We start from the raw sequence: 22,965 nt of genomic DNA, 5'->3' as shown, positions 1-22,965 counted from the left end.
GAAGAAGCATTTGACAGACTACTTTGGGGTGATTCAGTCAATTTTGTGTAAAAGCAGGTTACATTCAATTTTGTGTGCAGAATCAGATCATTGAGTCTTGGTCCTGGAAACTTATCTGGAATAAAAAGCTTCCAACAAAGATCATTTGTTTTGCCAGTACAGGTCTGAATGAGGCATGTTTAACTAAAGATAACCTGAGCAGAAGAAGTATTCAGCTTGTGAACAGGTGCTACAAGTGCTCGAACACTTCAGAAAGACAGAAAGTATTAGTCACCTCTTCCTCCGCTGTTCAGTTGCTAATGACTTATGGAATATGTTCTACTCTCTTTTTGGACTCACCTGGGTCACCCCAGCTAAGTTAAAAATGCCTATAAAAGTTGGTGCTCATGGATATTGGATAGTTGATAGGACCTCAAGAAAAACTGGATCAAGATCCCTGCAAGTATTTTTTGGTTTGTTTGGACTGGGAGAAACCGCAGATGTTTTGATGGAATCTCAACTCTGACACATTCCCGAAAGGCTAAGTGTCTTCTTAATTTATTTTGTTGCAACAATCTTACTATTTTAAACAGTTCCGTGCAGCTCTTGGACTTTGTTAGCTCTCTGACTTTAGAATAGGCCTTTTTGTACAGGAGCTATCGTTATTTTTGTGTTCCCATATGTAATTTCAGCATCTCCTTGATGCGTCTTAATGGAACTACTTATTTCATCAAAAAAAAAAAAAAAAAAGAGAAAAAGGCAAAAGCATATCAACAACTTTGAACAGTACAAGCTTTCAACTTCTGGAATAATAAACTACCAGAGGAAACCGTTTTCTCGTTTCCTTCTGAGCATTTGAGGGAGTTTATGTTAGAAGACAAAAGATGGGTAATCAAAAGGTTCTCCCTCCAAGGACTACCACAAAGAAAGTAGGCCCAAGAAAGAAATTGCATTCAATAGCTGCACCGAAAGATCAATTTGGAACCATACCTTGCATAATTCCCATCAAGGGCAATTGCCAGGCTGCAATCTGCAATGGCGTCTGAAATTTGGCCCATAGCTGGGCATGCAGCAGCGCGATTGTAGAAACAGATTGCTGTGAAAGGACGCATCACAATTACATGATACTGCGGCAGTATAATGCTTAACAGCTTCTGGATGCTTTCCTGATTGAAATGCTGCATTTCCAGCTGCCTGCATAGTAAAGGGCGAACATCTTGAAATGGAAAGCAAAATGTTCTTTATCATCAACTTTTTCTTAGGGTGGCAGCACAAAATTTTGCATTACTTGCTGAGAGATATACCAGGAATCAGAAAAATGCAATGAAGATGAGTAGTCAAACAAGGGAGGTGGAGATGGGGTACAAAAGCATTTAAACTTAATGGCTGAACAAACAAACCAGAGGCTACACAGGAGCAAACCACAGTCTGAAACAACTGGAAACAAGGACCATAGTCAGCTCAGTTTGTACGCCTTTAATCAAACTTAGTAAGATGCCGAGATGAGGCCTCACAATATTTCCAGGATAGGTAATAGCACATATTGCAGCCAGACTGGTTCTAAATGCACATTAAAAGATCACACTGGATCGAAGAAACTCAGCTGATTGTGTTCCCCTTCGGGTAGAACCTAGAGAAAACTAGACCTAGCACCTTATTTGAATCTAGAGGATATCACTGCTTGCAGGACCCAAAATGAAACCATTACAATCATAATGGAGCAACCTTACAATTCCTTTTTGGCTGATGGATCAGACCTTACGGAATTAGTAATTCAAAGTAGATTATTAGAATCTCAAAACCCATAAAATTTTCACTATAAACACAAACAGAAGATGCAGATAATTGTGCCTCATAAAGTCACAAGAACGGGGATAATATTATCCGATTATCCGCTTACTCAGTATACAGTTTTGTTGCATATCTTTTATCTTCTTTTTCAGAAGGGTACAATGGTTACTAAAACTGCAGTAACTTTCTCATACTAGGAGCTTATCAAAAGAAGTCAAGACATTAAATAAATTTACTTCCAACGGGTCGGGCAAAGGACTAAACCTCCAAAAACACCATGCTTGCTTAAATCTCATATTGCACAAGAATAACTAGTAACACCTTTCTCCAAAATGAAAAATAAAAATAACAACAAACACAAGCACTTTGCTAGGAAGGATTGACCAAAGACTGACCAACCAAAACACTTCAAGAAGCTTCAAAAAGAGTAATGATAACAAGGACAATATCTAGTAGGACTTTGGACATGAATCGGTTAACATTTAAAAAAAGTAGTATTTGAAGTTAAGTTAAAAGGTATTTAGAAGTTGAAGTTGGGTTTGGATATTGTAAGCCTGAATGAGTCAGTTGAGCCACCAAATCCCAACTCAACTACCCAAGATCTGAGTGGAGACCAAGTTGGTCCAAGCTTGATCTATTTGGCCCTGTAAAATGGCTAAGCTAAAGCAGTGAGCCATGTGTGTTGTTACTTCACATACCATAACTCGGGCTCTCCTTAAATGGCGCAACTTAGTGTTGACACAGCAGTCCTAGCAAACTTAAGGTCCTACAGACTCAAAGGTACAACCTTAAATAAAAGTTCCCGCCTTGCGTGATACCTGCCATCTTTCTCATTTATCACAGGCCACGGCTACTAACTAGCTAATGCAGTCAGAGACCATAATTGTGTTTTCTTCGTCAGTTATTGCTATTTCATTTTCCTTTCAGATTTCATCCCAGAATATTTTCAAAAATATCAGTAGGTATATGATTTTGTAAGTTCCATAAAAAGATAATGGCCTGTAGTTCAACTGATAGGTGCTACATTTAGTTAATAGAAAATACATGTATAACATTTTTTTTTTTTTTAGTAATGATAAGTATAATACATGTATAACCTAGGAATAAGCTTTTTATAACAACTTAACAAATGATAGGTGCTTGTTTAAAAAGGGAAGATCATAAAGCAGAAAGCGCACTCACCTTAAAGCACAAGAGCTCACGTATTGTTTACAGCAAGAGGAACAATAGCTTCTAAATTCTTGAGTCCACTACTGCAAAGCTAACACCTATATGTATAAGAGGATAAATATATGTTCCCCAATACAGAAACCACCTTCCCATTAGACACAACGATTTCTCTTGGTTCTTCAGAAAACTATCAGCCTCTTCAAGCTTCCCGAGATAAAAGTATGACTTCACTACTTCAGAATTTGCATGGATAGATTTGCAAAATTCTGCCCGAGGTAGAATTTAATTCTGCCTTCTACCTTGTGATTTTTTTTTTATTAAGCTGGATTTGAACCCACAATCTCGGGTATCAGGCGAAGGCAAACTAATTTGAAGGGCAAAAATTAAAGACCACCCCAAATGAAGGGCAATCCGCGCAAAAAAAAGTTCTAATACCCTCTGAGGCAAATTGAAAAAGACCAATTAGTTTTTAGCTTTTAATTTCATCACAAGATGCGTCACTAAGTTAATTTTGTTTGATGAGCATTGAGAAGTTTCTTAAGCATTATTATTCAGGAAGAAGCTGGACAAAGAAAATCCAAATCAAAGCTTCAACTAGAATGTCAAGACCAGAATCTATGACTAAAAATTACCTATTCTGTCACATATGTCTATTTTTTCTTTTCTTAGCAAAATAATAGTTGTGGTACACGAACAGGAGTGTCATATAAGAAGTTAATGTAGCAACAGATACTTGAATGCACCCTCTCTACTTGGGTTCATCTTGTCTATTTTCTGTTCTTTTTCTCAATTTTGGGGCCCAAACCCCAAATAGTCTACCAAGTTCACTTGATCATGTTATAAGCATTATAATATTTAGGCTTAATGCATATGCAGCCCCCTAAACTTGTTTTTTTTTTTTTTTTGGCACATCAACTAACTGTTGTTCCTATTGAATCCTGAACTCGTCCTCAAGTGTGTCTATCAAACCCTTTAAATATGATTTTTATTAGAAGCAAAAAATAAATTGTGATAATGAAGGTAAAGTAATATTTTAGATGTGTCGTAAACTATTTTTTAGGTCATGGATGTGTCGGTTTCTGCTGGTTCTGCTCTTTCACTGTCAGCTTAATTAAGAGCTTACTCTTTTTTCCCTCTCAATTGCTACTAATCTATGCTAAAAAATGACATAATTAAATTATAATATATATTAGCATATTGCTACATTAAAGATATAATACTATGCAAGTCAGATTGTGTTTGATAGACACACTTGAGGACGAGTTCAGAGGTTCAATAGGAACAACACTTAGTTGAGGTGCCAAAATGAAAAAAAAGGACAAGTTCATGGGGCTGCATATGCATTAGGCCTAACATTTAATTATATTGTGATAGTGTATAGTTCTTGTTATAATCTTTAGTCCTAATTAATCAAATGTATAATTATATTGTACCTATTCAATTGTTGATAACTTATACCAAGTATTTGATAGTGCAGATCTCCTGTTTATCCCACCATTCATCAATCCGCCATCTATTTAATACTTATTTATATTAATATATAATACTCATTTGCTAACTTAGATGTTTATAAATTTTTATTTTAGGTTCATTACTATTATTAGTAGAATATCCTTTTTTGAATTTGTCAAAAGTTTAATGCTTTTTTATGATTATTACTATTTTAATATTACATACAATCCCAATATATATGTATGTACCCATATTTTATTCGGAAAAGGGCCAAAATTATCCCTGAACTTTGAAAAATAGTTCATTCATACCCTTCGTTATACTTTAGGGCCAATTATACCCTTACAGTTATACTATGGGGTCAATTATACCCTTATGTCTAACGGCTGCCACGTGGCATCATCTCAGCCCTTCAAAATTATTTTACCCTCAAATAATTTTTTACCCACTAAAATAACTCAAAACGACCCGAATTTTTTTTTTCCAGCAAAAATAATACGAAATTATTTTTATATTTTTTCTGGAAAAATAATTCCCTATTATTTTTGCTGGAAAAAAAAATTCGGGTCGTTTTGAGTTATTTTAGTGGGTAAAATAATTTTGAAGGGCTGAGATGATGCCACGTGGCTGCCGTTAGACATAAGGGTATAATTGACCCCGTAGTATAACTGTAAAGGTATAATTGACCCTAAAATATAACGAAGGGTATGGATGAACTATTTTTCAAAGTTCAGTTATAATTTTGACCCTTTTCCGTATTTTATTTCTTCTTCTCTTTAAACTCTCTTCTTCCCAACTGAGGCAAGTCCATCACTCGTTTATGTTCCTGCTAAACAATGTTGCAGAGATAAATTTTCTACAAGGTATGCCATTCCATCTCTTCGTATCTCTACTTTTTGCTTCTAACCAAGACCCCTTTCCCTTTTTGTGATGAGTTAAGCTCAAATTTTAGTAACTTGGGTTATAATGCCATGTGATGTTCTTTTTCTTGTCATGTTTACAAGTTTATTACACTTGTTCCTATTTTCTTTCCATGCTCAAGTTTGTCATGGGTATACTAAGTTTTTTTGTTTTTTTTTTTCTTTAACAAGTATAAGATTTGAAATTCTAGCTTAGCTCCCAGAGCTTAGTTTATGTTGAGGGACTTGTGACTTAGGTCACAGGTTCGAGCCCTGCACCATGAGAAGGGTAGAGTGGCGGACACATTATCCATTTTTCGGTCATAAAATATATCTAGACGGGTGCACTAGGTGATCATTTGTTAGTAGAGGAGTAGGGAAAAAGTCGGTGTATACGGGCGGAGTCAGTATTTTCACTAAGGGGGTTCAAAAATATAAAGGAGTAAACAAATGAAGAAGTCAAGGGGTTCAACATCTACTATATGTAGATAAAAAATAATTTTAACCTTGTATACAGGGTGAACCCCCTAGCCACTTCCTGGCTCCGCCACTGGTCACTGTATACCATACCTGGTCTTTCACTTGCATTTTACTAATTACTGATATGCAATCCTGCTCCCACCCTGCTGATTCTGTCTGAATGGAGTGGGTAATGCGATGAGCCGTTGATTGACTCTGAGCTATATGATTCTTGTTCTTATTTTTAGAAGGGGGCCTTGGCATAACTGGTAAAGTTGTTACCAGTCATGTGACCAGGAGGTCATGAGTTCGAGCCGTGGAAACAACCTCTTGCAGAAATGCAGGGTAAGGCTGCGTACAATAGACCCTTGAGGTCCGGCCCTTCCCTAGACCCCGCGCATAGCGGGAGCTTAGTGCACTGAGCTGCCCTTTATCGCTATAGTGGCTTTCATGACGCTAGAGCCCTCTTTCTTGGTTGTGCATTTGGAAAGAGATTGAAATTACATAATCTATTGTTACAAAAATCATCAAATGTTCTGTCTTTAGACTCTACATTGAATTTTTAAACTTTTTAGTTACAAATTGACTTGAAAAGTTCAAATCTTGAAGTTCATTGGTCTCTGGCTGTTAATTCTGAAACGTGGCAAGAGTTTATTATTATGAGTGTCTGATTGGACTCTGATGGAAACTAGTATTGCTCTTATCATTTAATGGAATGACAGAAAAAATTATCATCTTCTTTGTGCATTGAAGTTTTCTTCAAGTTCGCTAATCAAACCTTTCCTTTTGATAGTCCATAAACACTAACTTACTTGGGATTGAGGTCTAGTTATTGTTGAATGAAAAGCTATGAGTGTCCTGTGTCCGAGGATTTTGTGTTTTGGTTGGGGGGGGGGGGGGGGGGGGGGTGAAGAAAGAAGAAACTCGTACTGCACTATGTAACTGATATACGAGAAGAGTCTTGGTTTCAAATGCATGACAAAGTAACTTGAATACATGTTTCTTGCACATGTTTTTCTATATAATTTTAAACAGTACATCTTAACTTAAGCATGCCTTTTCTTATGTTTTCAGAACTAGCATTCTTTTTGTCCCGTGAACATACCCTTTAAGTGCCTGGAGCTGTTTTACTCTACAAACAAAACTATAGTGAGACCTGACTATGTTTTTGACGAGCAATGTCCAGCGCGCTCTTCTGCATGTTAGTGCGTCTTCTCTATCCCAACTGAACTCCCAGAGTCTCTTTTCCATAGAGTATGCTGTAAAGTTGGTGAAAAAGTTAGCTGATGATGGCAACTTGAAATTGGGAAAAGTTGTTCATGCGCTTCTTATTGTGTCTAATCATGCGTCAGAAGACCACGTAATTCAAAATAATTGTCTCATTAATCTCTACTCAAGGTGTGGACAACTTGCTGTTGCTCGTCAGGTATTCAACAGATTGCAGCAACGAAATGTAGTTTCTTGGAGCATTTTAATGGCAGGGTATTTGCACAATGGGTTAACTTGGGAAGTACCCAAATTGTTCAAAGACATGATTTCACTGGATAATTTATTCCCAAATGAGTATGTCTTGTCTACCGTACTTTCTTCTTGTTCCAGCGGTGGTTTGCTACACGAAGGGCGGCAGTGTCATGCGTTAGTGTTGAAATCAGGACTGGTGTTTCATCAATATGTGAAGAATGCTCTTCTATCCTTGTATACAGTGTCTTCAGATATGGAAGGGGTTCTGGAAATCTTGAAGTTTATTCCTGGATTAGACAACATTACTTATAATTCTGTTCTGAAGGGGCTCTTGGATCATGGGTATACAAATGAAGCATTGGATGTCTTCTCAAGGATGTTGGCTGAGGGCTCAGTGGGGGACAGCATTAGTTATGTGAATGTATTTGGTCTTTGTGCTCGTCTCAAGGATTTGAAATTGGGTCAGCAAGTTCACTGCAGAATGCTGAAGTCTGGTCTTCAGCTTGATGTGTTCTTAAGTAGTGCAATCATGGACATGTATGGAAAGTGTGGTGAAATTTTAAGTGCAAGATATATTTTTTATTCTTATCCTGACCATAATGTGGTGTCTTGGACGACAATTTTGGCTGCAAATTTCCAAAATGAGTGTTTTGAGGAAGCCCTGAAACTGTTCTTACAAATGGAACTTCAGGATGTTGAGCCAAATGGATACACTTTTGCAGTGTTGTTGAATTCCTGTGCGGGTCTATCAGCACTTGGGTGCGGGAAAACATTACATGCACGTGTTGAGAAGACAGGACATAGAGCTTTTGTTGTAGTTGGGAATGCTTTGATCAATATGTATTTTAGGAGTGGCCAAATTGAAGCCGCCAGGGCTTTATTTTCAAACATGATATGTCGAGATACTGTTACTTGGAATTTGATAATAACAGGTTTCTCTCATCATGGGCTTGGTGAGGATGCATTGTATGTGTTTCAGGACATGTTAGCTGCCAAAGAACAACCAAACTATGTCACCTTTATCGGGGTTCTTTTGGCTTGTGGACATTTGGGTAGGATAGAAGAAGGATTTTACTACTTGCAGCATCTAATGAGGGAGATTGGCCTTGAACCTGGGTTAGAGCACTATACCTGTGTTGTAGGGCTCTTAGGTAAAGCTGGAAAACTTTATGAGGCTGAGAGTTTCATGAGGACGACGCCAATCACATGGGATGTTATTGCGTGGCGTACTTTGCTTAATGCTTGCAACGTCCACCGCAATTATGATTTAGGAAAGAGAGTGGCAGACCATTTGTTGCAATTGAACCCCAACGATGTGGGAACCTATATCTTGTTGTCCAATATGCATGCCAAGGTGAAAAGGTGGGATGGTGTAGCAAAGATTCGGAAGTTATTAAGAGAAAGGAACATAAAAAAAGAACCTGGATTGAGCTGGACTGAAATAAGAAATGAAACTCATGTGTTCGTTTCTGATGACACTCAACACCCAGAGACCGCTCAAATCCATGAGAAGGTGAGAAAATTGTTGGCTGAAATAAAACCATTGGGTTATGTTCCAGACACGGCTTCTGTCCTGCATGACGTTGAGCAAGAACAACAAGAGGGTTATCTTAGTTACCACAGCGAAAAGCTGGCTGTAGCATATGCTCTCATGAAAACACCTTCCCAAGCGCCAATTCATATTATTAAGAATCTCAGAATATGTGATGATTGCCATTCTGCTTTGAAGCTTATCTCGAAGGTCACCATGAGAGTGATAGTTGTAAGAGATGTCAATCGGTTCCATAGTTTTCAATATGGGTCCTGTTCGTGTGCAGATTACTGGTGAAACATCACAAGATTGGCATGTAGTTTCTTACAAGGGGTCAAAGGAGAATTTTTCCTGCTGTTACCTAAAATCAGTATGCAAACTTACATATTTATATTCTCAAGCCAACCAGAGTAGTGAGCTTGAATAACTTATACATGTTAGAACAGTGGTGGTCTATCTGATGCATTTTATTACACTTAATTCTCAATAAAATCATCATTCTTCTACAAGTGGTGCTTTGTACAACGCAAGAAATTTCAAAGTTTAAATGAATGAAAGGAATGGAAAGGATGAAATGACTGTTATAAATGAAGAGCAATTGAAGTATATATATTAAAAAAAAAAAAAAAAAAAAAAAAAAACAACAACAACAGTTCAATAGCAAGCTGGTCAAATGTTTCTTTTTTCTAAACAGCACCTCAACAAGAAGTTGATCGAACAGTCAAGAGTTTAGTATCCACAGTTAAAGCTTATCACGCAGAAAATAAGAACACAAAGTGAAACTTCTCACACACAAATTAAGAAGGCAACAGAAAAAATCTCCTTCTAAAGCACATCCATTCACTATCCTTACTCAACATTTATCCTGTTTCACATTATCAAGAACAAACACTGAATCAAGTCATCAGTAAACTTAGTCAGGATTCAAGAACTATTGAAGAAAATAATGAAGCAATAAAAATGAAACGTTCTAACAGTTTACAAAAATAAACACTGTAAAAAAATGTGCAAAGTTTACAGCAGGATATTTATACAATTAGGATTATTTTCTTAGTCTAATTATATTGCCAAAGAGCTTGGTCTTGTCAGCTGAAAGTGCTTCCACCAGTAAATATAAATCCATCCAAACTGTTTGGCTTGTGTCCATAATTATTGATTGCTAACACTGCGAATTATATATATATATATATATATATATATATATATATATATATATATATATATAATGACAGAAGTTCAAAATACTTGGTTTGAGATGAATGTGACCATGGCTTGGTGAAAGCGAGCTTTCTTTCTCTGAGAGAAGTAGGTCAAAACCAAGTTGTTCAGCAGAAAATAATAGTCAGGTTTGATGTGCGAGCATCATACAATTCACTGAATGTGCCACAATTCTTCTCTTTCTACCACTAGATTTGTTAGCTGCGCTGCAACAATGTAAAACAAAAGCCATATCGTTATTCTGGACAGTACATCTGCCTTTGAAAAATACCAACCAAAGCATGAAAGTGTTAGGTAAATTTATGCTGCATTCCAGACCCCATCAAAATCTTAAGCATTTTCCCTAGCCATCTAAAAGTGCTAACTATCCAAATATAAATGTTACCCCTCTCATTTCTTGCGCCTTCCTTTTCCTTTGTTTTCTTTACTTCTAGTGGACATGATAAGGGTAACTCTTATATGTACTTGAATATTTATACTTTGCTTCCTGATATTCAAACAACATGCTATTAGAATAACATGTTAGAAGTACTCTTTTACATGTTAATATAAGAGAATTTGTAATTTATATGGGTATCTAATAGTTTTAGTGCAGTTTCTGGTTATCTATGCTTTTTCAACAAAATAAACAATCTAGTAATCTGATTAAGTACCAACAATGGATCAAATTTGTAGCTTGACAAATAAAGAGGAGAGAACCTTGCGCTTCGTCAAGATAAGCCAATATGATGTTCCATAAAAACTTTCAAATCATTTTAAGCATCTACCGCCAAACTCTGCAAGATAATTTAAGCAATATCCCTAAGCAAGAAGCAAAAAACACTGATACAACCTTTTAGGAGAAAAAATTAGAGCATAGAACCAGCATGCCAATTGTATTTGTAGGAACAAACTTCTAATCTCAGACCTGCATTATCCAAAGTAGTAAATCTCATAGCTGTTTGGATGAGATGTTCAAATAAAGAATGCCAAGAGTTAAAAAGGCCACATTACTGCAGATTAAATAAAAAGGGCAGCCCGGTGCACTAAGCTCCTGCTTTCAATCACTTACAGATTGATAGTTAAAAAATGTGACAATATCCATGTCAAAATTTCTAGCAAGTAAATAAGGATTACGAGTTAGAAAATAGGAAAATATCTATCAAACTCCCATTACCAACAAAAACTGCAAAAGAGAAAGAGAAAATGGTGATGCTGTGAAAAGTTATAGTTAAAGATGTAGAAAATTTCACAGGAAAGCTACATAATCGGAAAAAAAATCCCATTGAGAAGCATCAAGATACAGTGTAGCTCTTCTATATAGTAGTAATAGCAGTATATTATGTAATGTATCCTCCCGATCTGCCTCAACAGTGTCGCCTTCCTCCATATTGCTGTATTCCAGGAAATGTGTTGGTCTGTGATCCTCATTGTAGTACTCCTGAGGTGTACCTAACTCCACTCCGTACTTCATGCTAACAGTGTGCTTCACTCCCAAGAAGTTGTAATTCCATGGACAATTATCAGGTGTCATGTAAAAGCCAAGGAATCGGTCACTCAAGAGCATCTGGACCTTCTCGTAATGAGTCGGCAGGTAACCATGACTGTTGCTTCCTGTATCTTTGTTAGCACGTCCCCATTCATACCCAGTAGGCGTCAACTTATATGCAGTTAACGAACAAGACCCCGGTGTGAAACTGCTTGTCAATATAATGCACTTGTCTCCATCCCAGTGTTTGTTATTCTCCAGGATCCGAGCATGTGAAGTAACATCCTGTGGCGATAACTGAGAAAGCTCATTTGGTTGTGTATGCATCCATCCCAAAGGCTCCAAGTCAGTGAGAAAATCATGGAAGACCTGAAGGTAGATGCACCTGCTGATGTGTCCCCCACTGTGGAGGCACTGCAATACATCGGATTTATTTCACCTGGGGATTATCTGGTGGACTTACGGCATACAAGTAACCAGCAGTTTGTGTTCGCAGATCAGCAGTGCAGATGAACTTCTTCAGAAAAAATTTCGGCATGTTGTAAGTATATCCAGTCTCCTTTATGTCCTCTGAATTTACATATATGTGGTTCTCACGGAGATAGAGATTTGTGGCAGAAATTGCTCTGACACGCCAATCTGTTTTAGAGCCAAAGGCAGCTTGCTCATAGGGACTTTTTGTAGTAACAATCAACTCATCACCATGGACATCAGTGGTCTTTGTGGTAACAGCAGTCAGTTGACTTCCTTCCTTGGCCTGTTTCTCAATCTCAGCTTTCTGTTGGCGCTGCTGCGATGGAGGAGTTATATCAGCTCCAAGTATAATGTCACGGATCTCAGACTGTGTCAATGCTGATGTATTGACACTGTTCTTTTTTGCATAGTCTGAGAGAATGAGATCTCTAAGCGCTACCTCAACCTTCATCCACTGGTCATCTGTAAGTGAAGGCCAGATGTGGCGAGGCTCTGTGACGACCGACTTGTCAGGCTTGAGTAACATCTTAGCCTTTTCATTGTTCACGTGGAGTGCACGCAGGTTGAGGATGAGCCTGGAGAATGCTGTATTTACTCTCACCCGCGTGTAGTGCACTTCTTACAGGACAAATTCACTTTCTTGTGGATGTTTGGTTTTAACTTTGAAAACGATCTTCGTATAGTTTGGTAGAGTTTTTATATTTATTGGGTTGGATAAGTGATGAATTTTCATTTACAAGCAATGGCGGTGTGAGGTTTTATGTAAACGTCTTGACTTAAATGTGGCAATGGTGAAATTCTAGGGATTAGGTTAATCAGAAGCGCAAGGTATTGTTAGATCGAATATCTTATTTAAGTTGCTTTTTTTTTTCTTTGGGCAGCCAAAAAAAGACGAGATGCTTGTTCCTAATTCAGATTTTGCTGTTGAAGGTCCTCAGCCAATGGAAGGTAACTTTTACCTTCTGTTACACTGATATATATTGTAGTAGTTCTGCTGGATTATAGTTATCTGAATCCACTTTCGTTTTTCCTGGTCTATTTGTGCCTTTTCTTCTCGAAGTTATAGCCTACACACTTTTTGTACCACTGTCGTTTTACCTTAGTCAAACAGGTATCACTGCTTACATATATGAATCGTCGGTTCTTTGTGTGTCGTAGGCCTTCTTTCTGGCGTATTAAACATGTCCTAGGAACCTACAGATTGAAATGATAATCTACAATGGAATTACCTATGTTTGAAGTTAGTTTTCCTTACTGTTACTTTTTCCCTTTCCAAGTTCATTTGTATTAGTTTTGGTCTCTTAAGGTATTTAGGAGTGTCCACTGTTGATAAGGCAGGGCCGAAATTCTCAACCAAAAAAAAAAAAAAAAAAGAGTTTGTTAACATGTGCATTTATGTCGAATCTCTAAGCAAAGCAGGTGTTCCTGCGCCATACATAAAGGCCCCATGGTTTCTAACGTTTCATCTAATTAAAATACAGTGCAACTGATACAGTGTTGGAGCTGCAGTTTTGCCAATGCTTCTAATGGCAAATTCGAGTACTTTTACATTGATTACTCTTCCTTCTGTGATCAGTTTCTGCTTTCCCGTTTTCTGAAATCCTGACAAGGCTGAGACACGGTATTGGACAAGAGCCATGTTGCATCACCATATCAACTTATCGAGAATATTTCATACAGGCTTTTAACGATCTAATCTTCTTCTATCAATCACTTTCGGCTTCTCATGCTTGCCAATTCCACCGAAAGTAAAAAACCAAAGGTAGTTCACATGCTTTTTTTTGTGAAAATCTACTATCCTGCCAATTTGTTGCTTTCATGGTTTTCTTGACTCCTCTGTTAATTTCTTTCACTTAATTTTCTTGAAGCCAGGAAGTGTATTTGCCATCAATTTCTCATAATAAACAGCTCTTTTACATGAGTAACTTTGAAGGAAATGATTTCCTTCTTTAAATTCATATCTTTATTTCCCTGAAATTTTGATATTTTTTCCCCGTTACTTCTAATCTCTTTCCTTGATTTTCTTTTACTTCAGCAAAGGTGAATTTTTATTGACTTCCTCATACAATTAGGTATCTTTATGCATTTAACTAACTTGGCTGAAATGATTTTGGTCTTCACATTACTTATCCGCAAAAAAACAATAATAATAAAAAATGGTCTTACATGCTATTTAAAGCACTTCCAATTATGCATCATTAATATTGTGACTTCTGCCAATTTTGTTGTTAATCAGTTGCAAGCGCTTGCAAGGCATTGTCTTATTATCTGATACAGACGTTTTCTTATTTTGCAGCAGAAATTTGACGTGGTATCTGCATAAGTTTCTCAAAGTTCTTTGTGCTCGCACAAAAGCACGCATGCATATGAACATGCAAGCTTTACTTAATAGAATCAGTTCTTCTTCATTTAACACCGGTGCTTAATAAATAAGGTAAGGATACTAAATAACTCTTGCAATACACTATTGAATAGTTGCAGTTTTTTATCCTTCCTTAAAACATTTTTTCTCCCTTAAGAGCATCTAATCTAAATGTTTCTCCCCTTCAGACACCATCACTGTGCAGGTACTTACAGAAGTAGTTTTAAATTTCTTCTTTTCCAGTTTTTACCAAGAAAACGAATGAAAAAAAGCTGTATGCTCTAATTGTAAAACAGTTCATAGATACACTTCCTCACTTTTCCTTTCCAGCTGTCATTCTCATATGGGCATATGTAGTATCTTCTCTGTAGTTTTTCCTCTCTTTATCATTTCTACTTATATAGAAATGGCAGTTGATGGGACGGACACAGCTTTAAAAACTTGTACAAAAAGCAACGTAAGGTGTAATATCAACTTGGGATGAACAGGGACAATTTTGGTATTTCAACAGGGACAATTTTGGTATTTCAACTGAATTTATTTTCGTGATAAAGCACTTGTCCCTTCTTCTTCCAAGGGCAAACACGTGTCCCTTCTGTTACCAAAGGCAAAGAGGGGTTTCAATCTCTTTCATCTAACCATTATGAGAACTGCGGAAGTCTTGGCCGAAAAGTTAGAACTAAAGAAAATGGAATTTTTCTCACTAATGGTTCCTCAGGTAGCCTTTTCTCAATTGGCTGGAGTTAAATTCATTTTTTGATTTCCAATGTTGTAATGTTGCTGCTACAGTCTCGAAACTCTTTCAGGCTTCCACTCCTTGATTTTTCCCAAATGGATATGTTTTTTCCTTACTCCTTAGTTCTTTCACTTTCCGATTAGTAGTGAGGATCTGGTTGGTATACCTTTGTTTGCTTATTCTTTTGAATGATTTTGTGATGGATATTTTACATGCATGTCATAATTTACCAACCCATGATTTCAGTGGTAAGATAAAAAAAAATTGCTAAAAATATGTGAACTTAAAGAGTTGATTGTACTGTTTTCAAGAAGAATCAAGTATATAACTCCGCCTTTATTTGGTTTCTCTACAGTTATGACAAGAGAATCTTTGCAGAAGGGAGTTAACTGATAACACCACATGTTCACGGGGCTTCTTGTGTATGATGTTGTCTGAGATACTACCATACTTGATGCAGAGGAGGTAAGGATTTTTTTAGATTTATCATCCAGAAAAAATTCCTTGATGCCTCTGATATGATGATATATTAAAAAATAATTATGCATACTTTATCATTTATAGTACATTTGTATAGTTTATATTTACTTGGTGATTATTTTGATTTGTTCAATTTGTTATATTTTTAAGTTTCATCTATTTATACCTTTAGAATTTGCTAATTAAATCCAATTGAATCATGCTTCCGTGTTAGAGATGAAGGTTTTTTGCTTTCATTTGATTCAAGTACAAATAGTTTGGAAACTGTATCTCATACTTTCTTATCTGTTGGAGAAAATGTTTGCCAAAAAATGTACCGACTAGATCGAAAATCTCACCAGTAGACAAGGAAAGTGGGTTTTTAGCCAATGAAGGTATTCACATGTACAACCCCTCCAAATATGTATTTTGCAGTTTCCCTTAACTTTTGAGTAGCAATTTTCACTTCAGTTCTTACATTTAAACCGTTAATTTCAATATTTGCGGAATGGTTCTCACTTCCTATGCCTCTAGGTACGTGTTGCATGAAGTGACAAAGGACAGGTTAACATTCTGAATAATATCGTTTCTTTTTGGTTCCAGAACTTGTTATATTGGTCTTTTGCTTAAAGGTTTGAGTATTTTTCTTTAAGGTCACGTGATATTTATTGTATGGTTATTCCTCATTTTGGCTGGTGACTGTTGTTAATAATCAACATTGAAGAGATCAAGTTGACTTGGGCTGGGAGGGATTCGGGTCGCTTTTCGTTACTACTTTAGGCCGTCAGAGAAATAGTCATGTGATTGCTACTAATGAGAAAAATTAAAAGACACCAAACCAAAACTGGGATGCTTTCTCAACCGGCTGGAAATGCAGATGTATATGAAAGAATACATATACTGTATGTGGACGTTTGTACCACAAGCAAAAACAATACTCATAAGCGTATTCTAATTCATAGAGAGTATTTCCAGTTTCCTACAACAAAAACAAAGTAACAAATACCAAAGAATACTCAGACAGCCTTTTTTTTTGATAATGGTAACAGTTAACTATATATCCACAGGTATACTACATCAAAAAGAATGTAGTCCCCCTTTCAAAATGTTACACCTTACAGCTTGATCTCCTATCTATATTCTTCCTTACAAGTAATCTAAAACATCAAAAATATCTTCAGTTTGACCTAAAACTTCCTGTTTACACCAAAAATAGTATAGAGCTAAACAATTCATTTTAAACTTCTGTAGGTCACTTTGTTTGCCCTCAAAACATCTCTGATTTCTTTCTTTCCATGCTGTCCACCAAATACATGCTGGGACAATTTTCCATCTCTCTTCCTGTCTTGCAGCATTGCCGTCTCTGTTCCAGCAGCTAAGAACTCCTTTAATGCTCCCTGGTTTCACCCACCTGATCTTCCTCAGACTGATGAATATCTTCCATAACTGATCTGCCCATTTGCAGTGTAAAAAAAGATGGTTGATTGTTTCTGCTTGTTCCCCACATAAATAGCATCTAGAGCACAACTGGAACCCCCTCTTGTTTAAATTCTCATGAGTCAACACTACTTCCTTTGCCAATAGCCAGGAAAAACAATTTACCTTGTAAGGTATTTTAGTTTTCCATATCATCTTCCATGGCCATCCTACCTCCTGGTTGTTTGATGTGTTCAGGTCTCTGTAAGCAGAATTTACAGTGAACAAACCTTTGTTGTCTATCTTCCAAACCATAGTATCTCTTTCTCCTGTTATACTATTGAATTGATCAACTATGGAGTAGAAGGCCGCTATTCTTTCCATTTCCCAGTCATTTAAATGTCTTCTGAGGTGTAAATTCCAACCTTGTCCTGTCCATAATTCAGCAACTTTAGCTTGTTGTTGAAGGCATAATGTGTATAGATCTGGATAGAGTTGCTTTAGAGGTTCATGACCAATCCACTTGTCATCCCAGAAGGAAACTTTCAGGCCGTTGCCAACTTTGAACCTGGATCTGTTTATGACTAAAGGCCATAGATTTCTGATTGTTCTCCATACACTACAACCATATGGTATTGTCACCACATTTGTCATCCAGCTATTCTCCATACCATACTTTGCAGAGATGACCTCCTTCCATAGCATATTGCCAGTTGTTGCAAATTTCCATAACCATTTCATCATCAAACTTCTGTTCTGCATTTTCATGTCTCTGATCCCCACACCTCCTTCTTTCTTGTTCACTGTTGCTTCCTCCCAATTGACCAGATGGAACTTTTTCTTGTCTTCATTACCCTGCCAGAAAAAATTCCTTCTTAAGGCATCAATTCTTTTTATCACACTCACTGGAGCAGGGAAGACTGACATCATGTAAGAAGGTAAAGCATCAAGCACACTGTTGACCAAAGTTAGTCTTCCTCCCAAGGAGAGATATTGACTTTTCCAGTTTGTTAATCTCTTCTCACACTTCTCCACCACCCCATTCCATATTCCCTTAGACTTGCTTTTTGCTCCCAAAGACATGCCTAGATATGTTGTTGGAAGTTCTCCTACTTTACCTCCCAACTTTTCTGCCAAACTTTCCAAATCTGTTACTTCATTGATGGGATAAATGAAGCTTTTCCCCCAGTTGATATGTAGCCCTGATACAGCTTCAAATATGATGAAGATGACCCTCAGAACCAGTATCTGTTCTTCCACTGCCTCACAAAAAACCAATGTATCATCTGCATATTGCAAATGAGTTACTTCCAAGTTATTTACTAATCTGTTGTCCACCTGAAATCCCCTGACCCAACCTTTTACCTTTGCTGTTTGAATCATGTTACTCAAACCTTCCATTGCTAAGATGAAGAGAAATGGGGATAAGGGGTCTCCCTGTCTCAAACCCCTCTGAGAGGGAAAAAAGCCATTTGGGGTTCTGTTAATCAAGACAGAGAATCTGACTGTACTAATGCATTGCTTTATCCATCTAATCCATCTGGCACCAAAACCCATCTTCTGTAGCATTTGAACAAGAAAATTCCAATTCAAGTGATCATATGCTTTCTGTATATCTAGCTTACATAGAATTCCTGGTTTCTGGCTTCTCTGTCTAGACTCCACACATTCATTTGCAATCAGCACTGCATCCATGATCTGTCTGCCTTTGATAAAGGCCATCTGCTGTCTATCCACTAGCTTGTGAATAACTTTTTTCAGTCTTTCAGCTAGTAGTTTAGCTATGATCTTGTAAACCCCCCCTATCAGGCTGATTGGTCTGAAATCATTTAACTCCACTGCTCCTTTCTTCTTTGGAATGAGTGCCACAAAAGTGGCATTGAGGCTCCTTTCAAAGATTCCTTCTCTATGGAAATTCTGAAAAGCTGCAACTAGGTCTGGGCTGATGATTTCCCAGCACTGACTGAAAAATGCCATGGTAAATCCATCCGGGCCTGGTGCTTTGTCACCTGCACAAGCTTTTATGCTGTCCAGAATTTCTTGAGCTTCAAATGGTGCTTGCAGGAGGTTATTGTCAGCATCTTCAATCATGGGGCAGTCTCTCATGTCTAATTGTGGTCTCCAGTCCTCTGTCTCAGTATACAATTTCTCATAGTAATCAACAATTTCCTCTTGCACCTCTATTGGATCAGTTATTGTTTCTCCTCTAACCCTCAGCTTGTCAATTGTGTTGCTTCTTCTATGAGCATTAGCTGTTCTGTGAAAAAAACTAGTGTTCCTATCCCCTTGTTTTAGCCAGGTTGCCCTCGATCTTTGCCTCCATTTTGTCTCTTCTTTTCTGGCTATATCTTCAAATTCCATGGTGAGAGCTAGCCTGGAGGCTATCTCTTCTTCCTCTAAAGCTCTCTGTTCTTGTATTTCCTCCAACTTAGCTAGTTGGCTTAACACTTTCTGCTTTTGAATTCCCAGATTGCCTTGTGCTGTCTTGCTCCACTCAGACAGCCTTGTTCTACCTAAATATATTCATTACTGCATCATTTGATGGCATATTTAGTGTGTGCACCCTGCAAGATGGTAGTCATATCTGTATATGTTGGAGCAAAACATATGATACATTAAATTAGCTGAATCACAAACCAAACCAAACCAAACCAACTGAAATGCTATATATGTACCTTCTACTTTATAACTCACTGATATTTATTTTTCGCTTTTCTCTCAATTTCATTTTCTTTTAGTTGAGTGGTGCTTACTTGCTTCTTGAAGGTATCCGAAACGTCTCCTTGGGATAACAACAAGCCCGCCAAGTTACCTTTTAAATTTAATGCTTTGCAATATCACAGTCTTGAACGTTACTGGACTCTTTTGCCTAACTGTGGTCAATTATCTGTCAACTTCACATACAACACATTTTTTCGTGAATAGTGTTATTGAGCTGCTAACAAGTTAACACAAGATATTATTTCAAAATGGAGCTTTATTGTTTCTCAATCCTTGGTTTATGCGTCCTTCCAACTCTTTTATAGCCTGAAATGCCTTTTGCAACTGCAGTCTGCACGTTTACTTCCCAGTTTAAAGATGAAATTTAAGTACGCCGGGGATCTATCATAGAACTCTCCAGAGACCATGAGTACATACTTTGCACAACAAGTAAGATGATTTATTTCTGCTGCTATTTTGGAAATGAACAGCTCAAAATTTTGCATTGTTTTTTGCTTTTTCTGCAATGTTCATATCTCGACTTTAGATACTAAACAGTTGAAATGAAGGCGCTATCTCTGTGTGCGTGTGTGCACACATGCGAACACATATGCCTGTCTGCTGAGAAAACAAATGTTATAGGTGTAGCGGTTCGATGGTTAGGACACCCTATCTTTAGAGATAAAGAAGGGCGTGAACTTTTTGTACGTCGTATTTCTACCTTTTTTGAAACATTTCCGGTCGTTTTGGTAGACGGCGATGGAATTGTTAGAGACAATGTTCCTTTTAGAAGGGCAGAATCGAAGTATAGTGTTGAACAAGTAGGTTTAACTGTTGAGTTCTACGGCGGTGAACTCAATGTCATCAGTTATAGTGATCCTGCTACTGTGAAAAAATATGCTATACATGCTCAATTGGGTGAAATTTTCCAAAATCATTGAAGAGCTATTGAGCAATACATAAGACGTCAGTTTCATTTAACCATTGTCATTTTCAGGTTGATGTTTGACGCAGTATAAATGAGGCTACAATGAAGGGAAGACTCACCTGCCTTTGCTCAGTCGATACATCACATTGTTCTGCATGCTTTTTGGTATTATCTGGCTTATGTGTCAGTGATATTATAAGAACCGTTGATAAGCTGATTGAAAAAGCAGGTGGTTTTGCTGGTGTTTTTTCGGGGTAAGGTTTTATTCTCTAGATAATTCGATGATTAATATTCTTCTTCCTTTTCCTTCAGTTTAAATGTTAGGTGGATATTAATTTGGATTAATTTTAAAGTGGTAATAATTTCTAGATGCCGATGAATGCAATATTTAGGCTAGCAGGCTTTTAAAGTATCCTTTCTGCAGTCTTTCGTAGTTTCTTAACATTTTTGTTTAATACGTAGTCTTGCATTTCTCCTCTTGACCCATAAATTAATTGGCATGTAGACCACGGTATGAAATTGTGAGACATTTACAAGTAGATAGAAAGCATATATATTGCATCACTGGTGAACGATGCACCTGTTTTAAAAGAAAGCTGAAGTTGGAATAGTTGTTGCAGATGCTTCCCTCATAGTGTTTCTGATATAGTCCTCACAAAACCTGGCCCGAGTGTCACTATGAGTACAATTCTCGGATTAGCCTGGTCTAAGAACTGAGGATTAATTGAGCAGCTTTATTAGTCGTTTCTGGTGTTAATTTGTTTTTGATAGCTGAAATGCCTATTACGAAGGCATTTTCCAGTGTAGACTGCTAAACAAAGTACTTATTGGACACACTTTTGCATTAATATATCCGCAAATGTGCATATTTGTGGTAATGTATATCTTTTATACTATGCAAAGCATCAAAAAATTGATGTCATTTTTAAATGTAATATGTTGGGCCCGTGCTCGTGCCCTTCTAGTTTAATCAAATTCACACTATTTCGGTAGAGAGGAATATGTTTGGCCTTTCTGTTTAATATTAGTAAAATGCTGTTATCTTATTTCTAACTGTTGAAAAATAAGTTCAGAAAATTATGCCTTTCCCTCTGTTAAGAATCCATGTTTCTTCCATTGATTATGTTCAAAGCCAAGTAAGCAGCACTTTTTCCTTGACAAACAGCAGCAACCAAGACTACGATGCAAGATGTTTGCTCGAAAAAAATATTTGTGTTTCCTTTCCGCAGATATCCTTCCCTTTAGTATTTCTTGAAATAATTCATCTTGATAAATGTGAAGATGATTACAAAATATCTTGTCTAATTTACCGCATCGACGTTTCTATTAAGTATGATTATTGCCTTTTATCATCATAAATCTTTGGTGCAGCTTTGCTCGGCATGGTTAAGCTATATTGGGGCCTGAGACAAACATACATCTGGTGAAGCTACTCATCTACCAACTGTGTGGCCGCTGTTTTGCTTTATCTACGTATTTGTCTTTCTGGGAATGATAGGAGATAGCATAAACACATAGAATTTAGTATGTTATTGTAATTTAGCATTCAAAACTTCCATTTTCCCGGTGTACTTTTCATCTTAAAAAATAATGAGTATGAGAAGATGTTCAATACTATTTCATAAAACTTTCCTTGCATTGCTTTCTATTGCAACGCACCTTCTCTTTTGTCATAAACATTTTTTGGGAGCTTGACGGAATTGCAGTTGAAGCAAGGAAAGTTCTTCTGCAGAGCTTCCCAGGGACAAATATGTATATTTTCGCATTCTCTCGTCCAATGTGCTACTTAACTTTATAATCTCCTCTTTCTTCTTCTTAGGGCTTCATGGATGGTAGAACAAATCTTCAAGAGTTCGATTTTGGGATTTATTTATTTATACATTTAGTATGGAGATTTGACAGATCGAGTAAGTATGCGTTAGTTTCATGTGGCTTATAATATGTACCTTTGGCATTTCACAAGTATGCGAAAGTAGACTGCCTTCAACTTTGAGTTCTTTTCTACTTTTTTTAATCTCCTTCTCCCTTGGATTTAAGTTTTATATACTAATGGTATGAAAAAATTCACACTATTACTGCACTTTATCCGGTTGTGGAAGGTTGCTTAACACTTCTACATCAATATGTGTTACAATTGACTAGTTAGTTGTCTTTCAAGTAATATGATTGTGTAAATATATTTTACATCGTTAATGCATAGTATTTAAACTCATTTTCTTTTTCCGTTTCAGGCGTTGAGTGTGGAGCCTATATGCACCCTCACCTTGAAGATAAATTTTTTCATATTCTCCTTACCATTAGAAGTGCAAATAAAGCAATGAGATCTCATTTAATTGTTTCCCTTTCCTTTTCTTTCCCCTACTAATAATTATCTTCTTTTGCGCACCTGGAGTTAATTCTATAAGAGAAGTCGTTGAATGACAATGTAAGACATAGTTGATAATAATATATATTAAAGCAGT

At 36.9% G+C, this 22,965-nt stretch overlaps 2 protein-coding genes and 1 long non-coding RNA gene across 11 annotated transcripts; 1 reads left to right on the top strand and 2 right to left on the bottom strand.

Moving 5' to 3' along the window:
- Positions 1 to 340: 340 nt before the first annotated feature.
- On the bottom strand, positions 341 to 3,031 carry LOC132600535 (uncharacterized). The gene is made up of 2 exons (XR_009567222.1): positions 2,953 to 3,031; positions 341 to 1,173 (listed from the first exon to the last, which is right to left on the bottom strand). It is a non-coding gene; the product is annotated as an uncharacterized LOC132600535 (long non-coding RNA).
- A 2,109-nt stretch (positions 3,032 to 5,140) lies between these two features.
- Positions 5,141 to 22,274, top strand: LOC132600530 (pentatricopeptide repeat-containing protein At5g39680). Of its 9 annotated transcripts, none has more exons than XM_060313755.1 (12): positions 5,141 to 5,255; positions 6,825 to 9,112; positions 11,422 to 11,533; positions 11,690 to 11,969; positions 12,047 to 12,489; positions 12,784 to 12,850; positions 13,479 to 13,664; positions 14,199 to 14,336; positions 15,356 to 15,465; positions 19,927 to 20,025; positions 20,573 to 20,757; positions 21,875 to 22,274. In XM_060313755.1, the coding sequence occupies exon 2, from the start codon at positions 6,913 to 6,915 to the stop codon at positions 9,037 to 9,039; it is 2,127 nt and encodes a 708-aa protein (XP_060169738.1). In that variant the 5' UTR covers positions 5,141 to 5,255; positions 6,825 to 6,912; the 3' UTR covers positions 9,040 to 9,112; positions 11,422 to 11,533; positions 11,690 to 11,969; positions 12,047 to 12,489; positions 12,784 to 12,850; positions 13,479 to 13,664; positions 14,199 to 14,336; positions 15,356 to 15,465; positions 19,927 to 20,025; positions 20,573 to 20,757; positions 21,875 to 22,274. The 9 variants fall into 9 exon arrangements, with proteins under 9 accessions (XP_060169738.1, XP_060169740.1, XP_060169735.1 ...); XM_060313757.1 differs by having other exon boundaries at positions 11,673 to 11,969; positions 14,202 to 14,336; XM_060313752.1 differs by having other exon boundaries at positions 11,673 to 11,969.
- Positions 11,189 to 12,428, bottom strand: LOC132600316 (pre-mRNA-processing-splicing factor 8A-like). Its single transcript, XM_060313383.1, has 2 exons — positions 11,892 to 12,428; positions 11,189 to 11,842 (listed from the first exon to the last, which is right to left on the bottom strand). The coding sequence occupies exons 1-2, from the start codon at positions 12,426 to 12,428 to the stop codon at positions 11,189 to 11,191; spliced, it is 1,191 nt and encodes a 396-aa protein (XP_060169366.1).
- Positions 22,275 to 22,965: the final 691 nt, after the last annotated feature.

This window comes from Lycium barbarum, chromosome 6, assembly GCF_019175385.1.
Source record: "Lycium barbarum isolate Lr01 chromosome 6, ASM1917538v2, whole genome shotgun sequence".
Lineage (NCBI taxonomy): Eukaryota > Viridiplantae > Streptophyta > Magnoliopsida > Solanales > Solanaceae > Lycium > Lycium barbarum.
Note: the sequence above shows the minus strand (reverse complement) of the source record. Positions and strands in the feature narration are given on the sequence as shown.